The sequence below is a fragment of the Pteropus vampyrus genome, unplaced genomic scaffold (assembly GCF_000151845.1).
Source record: "Pteropus vampyrus isolate Shadow unplaced genomic scaffold, Pvam_2.0 Scaffold524, whole genome shotgun sequence".
NCBI lineage: Eukaryota > Metazoa > Chordata > Mammalia > Chiroptera > Pteropodidae > Pteropus > Pteropus vampyrus.
In genome coordinates, this window is record NW_011889305.1 from 338,140 (window position 1) to 342,030 (window position 3,891).

General features: G+C 47.2%; 1 protein-coding gene across 1 annotated transcript in view; it reads left to right on the forward strand.

The window, feature by feature from the left end:
* SFXN1 (sideroflexin 1) overlaps positions 1-2,391 on the forward strand; it is an 11,093-nt gene extending 8,702 nt beyond the window's left edge. The window contains exons 7-9 of the mRNA XM_023525097.1: positions 398-447; positions 877-924; positions 1,848-2,391. Of these exons, the coding sequence (XP_023380865.1) occupies positions 398-447; positions 877-924; positions 1,848-1,944 (195 nt within the window). The 3' untranslated portion in view covers positions 1,945-2,391. The remainder of the gene's footprint in view (positions 1-397; positions 448-876; positions 925-1,847) is intronic.
* Positions 2,392-3,891: the final 1,500 nt, after the last annotated feature.

Below are 3,891 nucleotides of genomic sequence, written 5' to 3' on the forward strand. Positions count from 1 at the left end.
CAATCGGGGACGAGCTGGAAGGGCAGACTTGTTCATCTTCCAACCTCGGCACCGGGCCACCCTGCCTCCCAGCCAGGTCGATTATGACTAAACGACTCTCCCCGCCTCCTGCATCCAGCCAAGCATCACGCAGATTACATGTGCGAGGGGCAGAAATCAGGAGCCACTGAATCTTTGCATGTGCATTGACTCACTGACCGATCGGGGGCGGGGGGGGCGGGCGCTACAGGAGGTCAGGACACACACGCTTCCTGCAGCGTTTCCCCCCGAGATTTCACTAATCGCATTCCATCTGGGTCCGGTAATATGAAGAGGTTCCTCCCAGGTAATCGGCAGAAGAAATGATCCCCAAGAGCCCATAGAGAAAGTAGTCAAAATAATTCATTTCTCGACACAGAGGTTCCCGTGGATGAGCGCCCCTATTCAAGTTGGATTGGTCGGCTTCTGGTGAGTGGAATGCCTCCACTGTCATTAATTTCCTTTTTATAGATAAATATGCAGCGTATGAGAGGAGAGGGAGGGGTGGATAAAATGAGACGCAGTTTTAAAAATGAAACCACCCCAGAACATCTGGAACTTACAGTCCCAATAATCAGCTAGAAGCAAACGGTCTTTAGAGAAACCTACAACTTTGGGGGCTATGTGTACAATTCTTTTTTAAACTCCTGTTCGCTCTGATTTTTTTTTTTTTTTTTTTTATCATGGCAGTCCTCGATATAACGAAATGATACAAACAGGACATATTTTTGTGAGGCCGCAACATAATGACATGGGGTTGTTAGGGAAATTAAGTAGAAAAAGAATCTGCCTGTAAAGTCGACCGTTTGAAAATGCTCTGATTTGTCTTTTCTTCTTTTTTTTTTTTTTTTTTTAAAGTCTGGTGTTCGCCACACCTCTGTGTTGCGCGCTATTTCCTCAAAAAAGGTACGTGTGCCCTTCGAAATGATCGTGAGTTCTGATCCTCGAAACCGGCCGGAGACACGGGCTGTCGCTCCGCTTCATTCGTAGGGAAGTTAAGACTCAAAACGATGACGCGGCCAAGGCCCCTAAATGAAAGAGCTAGAGACAGAAGCCCGACACGCGTCTGTCTCATTCCAAAACCGTCTTTGCTCGGCCCATTCCCCCCTGCCGCCGTTCCATTCGGAAACGGCTTTATTCTTCTGTAAGAGCCAGGTTAACTCTGGTGCACATTTGCTTTTATGAACATTTCTATGGAGTTCTCCATCGTCCAACCCCCGGCAGGTGCATCTATAATGCAGACATGTTAAAATTTAAGTTCCGGCCCCAGAGACAGCAATTACGTGCACTTAGCTTTGCTGGTTGCTGTGTTTGCTTCCGTTCTTCCTGGTTTTCTGCCTTAAAAGCCTCATCGTGCACTGTCATCCCAGACCGCCCTCGAATCCTGCTTCTCGTGTATCAACTGGATAGACAGGCGTTAAATCGGCTCCATATAAACCTAGGTCTTCGGCGGCCCCCTGATCCAACGTCGAGGCCCAGGGAAGCGTTTTGTTGTTGTGCTTTTGTGTTGCGTGTCACCAGGCTTCTGCCCTTCACAGGCTGGCAGGTCCCAAACAGCTGGCCCTTAATGCCCCAGGCTCTCTAAGTAGGTCGCGGATGAGGGGTTCAGCCCTAGAACCAACTTTGTCAGGTCCCCACCACTTGATGAGAGAACCCAGCCTTTGACCTGCCTCTGCCTCGGACCCCTGCCATTTTTAAACAGGGGCAGAAACCTTCTGGGGAAGGGGCCTCCTGACACCTCGATGCTGATAGGCGAGAGAGCAGGACCTTCCGGTCCCGTTCCCCGCCCCCCGGCCTGTATGATAACTGTCCTTTCTCCCTCTTCCCAGCTCCATGTCTGTGACAAGCCTGGAGGCTGAGCTGCAAGCTAAAATACGAGAGGCTCACCCCGATCTGCGGCGTGTGTACTTCAACAAGGGGTTATGAGCAGGGAGAGAGACCTCTACCCCGCCTTCCTCACACCCGGCGTTGCCTTGGTGGGGACAACCCTGTTCCGCGGGGGTTCCCCCAGTTCCAGAAACCTTTCAAAGACCCGCACGAGCCCTTGGAGTCAGGCTGCTACGCGCAGCACAGCGCCTGGGGTGGGCCGGGCGCCCGACACCCGTGCGCTCCCTCCCGTGTGAATCATGGTGGAATCGACAGACATAGCCTTCCTGTAGCTTTTACAGTCACTGTTTTATTAAGGACAACATCCCAGCCCTCACCTAGAGTTTTAAAAAGCACCGCTAGGCATAGAGTAGATGTTCAGTGTATGCTCGTTATGTATTGATTATCAGTCAGTGTAAAGGAAATTGGTCGAAATATCAAATTATTCCCCCGCTTCTGTTGCTAGTCAAGGAGATCTCAGTCGTAATTTGGGAAAACACAAAAGCTCTAAAGCCAAAGTATAAAAAATGACTCAGAGATAGTAAGGGTGGTTTGCCTCCAGTTTGGGGTGTGGCCAACCCAAAGCAGATGATGAGTTTGGGGGATTCGTAGGATAAAAACACCTTCACATACCTCCAGTGAGTCATAGTAACAGACAAGCGTGACAAGCCATCCGAGCTGTGTGTCCTCATCTTGCTGCTGGATTTCTTTGGTTGACTCTTAAATTTATTCTGTTTTACATTCTTAAGAAGATTTCATGCTTATCGACTTTATATTCAACTGTTTACATCAAATCATCAAATCACTGAAATGCACAGATGTCAAATTTTGGAACTATATCCAACACCGGTGCTCTGTGACTGGGTTGAATCTGGTTCATCTGATATTTTTGAGAAATGAGAGCTACCTACGTCTCGTCCTTTCTTGTCACCTTGATGGATCCCTTTGGCTTTCGGAAAGATACGGAAATAATGTGTATGTGAATCAGTGACTCGATGAATTTGACTTGAATGTGGGACATCACGTTCCACCCTGTTTGCCAAGAAGGAATCCGGGGACCAATTCCTGTAGCAGTTCCCCATTTAAAATATTTAATGTAACAGATTACGCTTCAAGCCTGCGAGGCGGCTGTGTCACTCAGCGTAGACGGCTCGACTCCATGGTAATTCGGAGACCCATAAGTGAAAAAAAATGTAGAAACTAGTTTGGGCAGATTTTTTTCCTGACAATGTGACCAGACTGAATCTTCTCATAAAGAAAAAGCCGTGTGCCTCGTGTCTGTGTTTCTCTTTCCTCTGAAAGGATTAATGGGTCTGAAGCTTCGGGCCGCTCTGAGCCTTTCCTGATGCTGCCCGGATTTTCCCATTTAGATTTTCTGTCCTAAGCTATTTAAAGCAAAATAATGTCCCCATGACACGGTCTGGCCTTGGATGTGCTTCGTTGCCATAGATGCTTCTCTTTAAAAAGTGATAAAAGCCTGACATTCAAGGCGGATCTCTGTGAGGTGCTTAAAAGGTGCTTTTCAGAAGAAACCAGAGCATCTGCAGTCCACCTGACCCCAAAATTCTCTCTCTCTCTCTCTCTCTCTCTCTCTCTCTCTCTCTCTCTCACACACACACACACACACACACACACACACACACCTGCTTCACCAGTAGCTCCAGGAGAAATCTTCACCTTTGCTGAAAAATTAATGACCCGTCGGGTGATCGACGAACTAACTGAAATTTTTATACGCCAGGAAGATATGACCAAAGCATCGTTATCAAAGGGATAACGAACAGGGAGATCTGTCTTTTTAAACATTATTTATGGACGCTTCCGACTCTTGATGCTTTTGTATAGAAATATGAACTGTGAAGTTTCATCATGGTTTATAAAAAGGAACAAATGAACCAATCTCTGCTGATCTCTTAGAAATACCTTTTCCAGAGAAAAGTTCACATGAAGTGCAATAGCATGTCAAGGTAAATGGTTTATTTATAGTTCTGTCGACGCGATATAAAG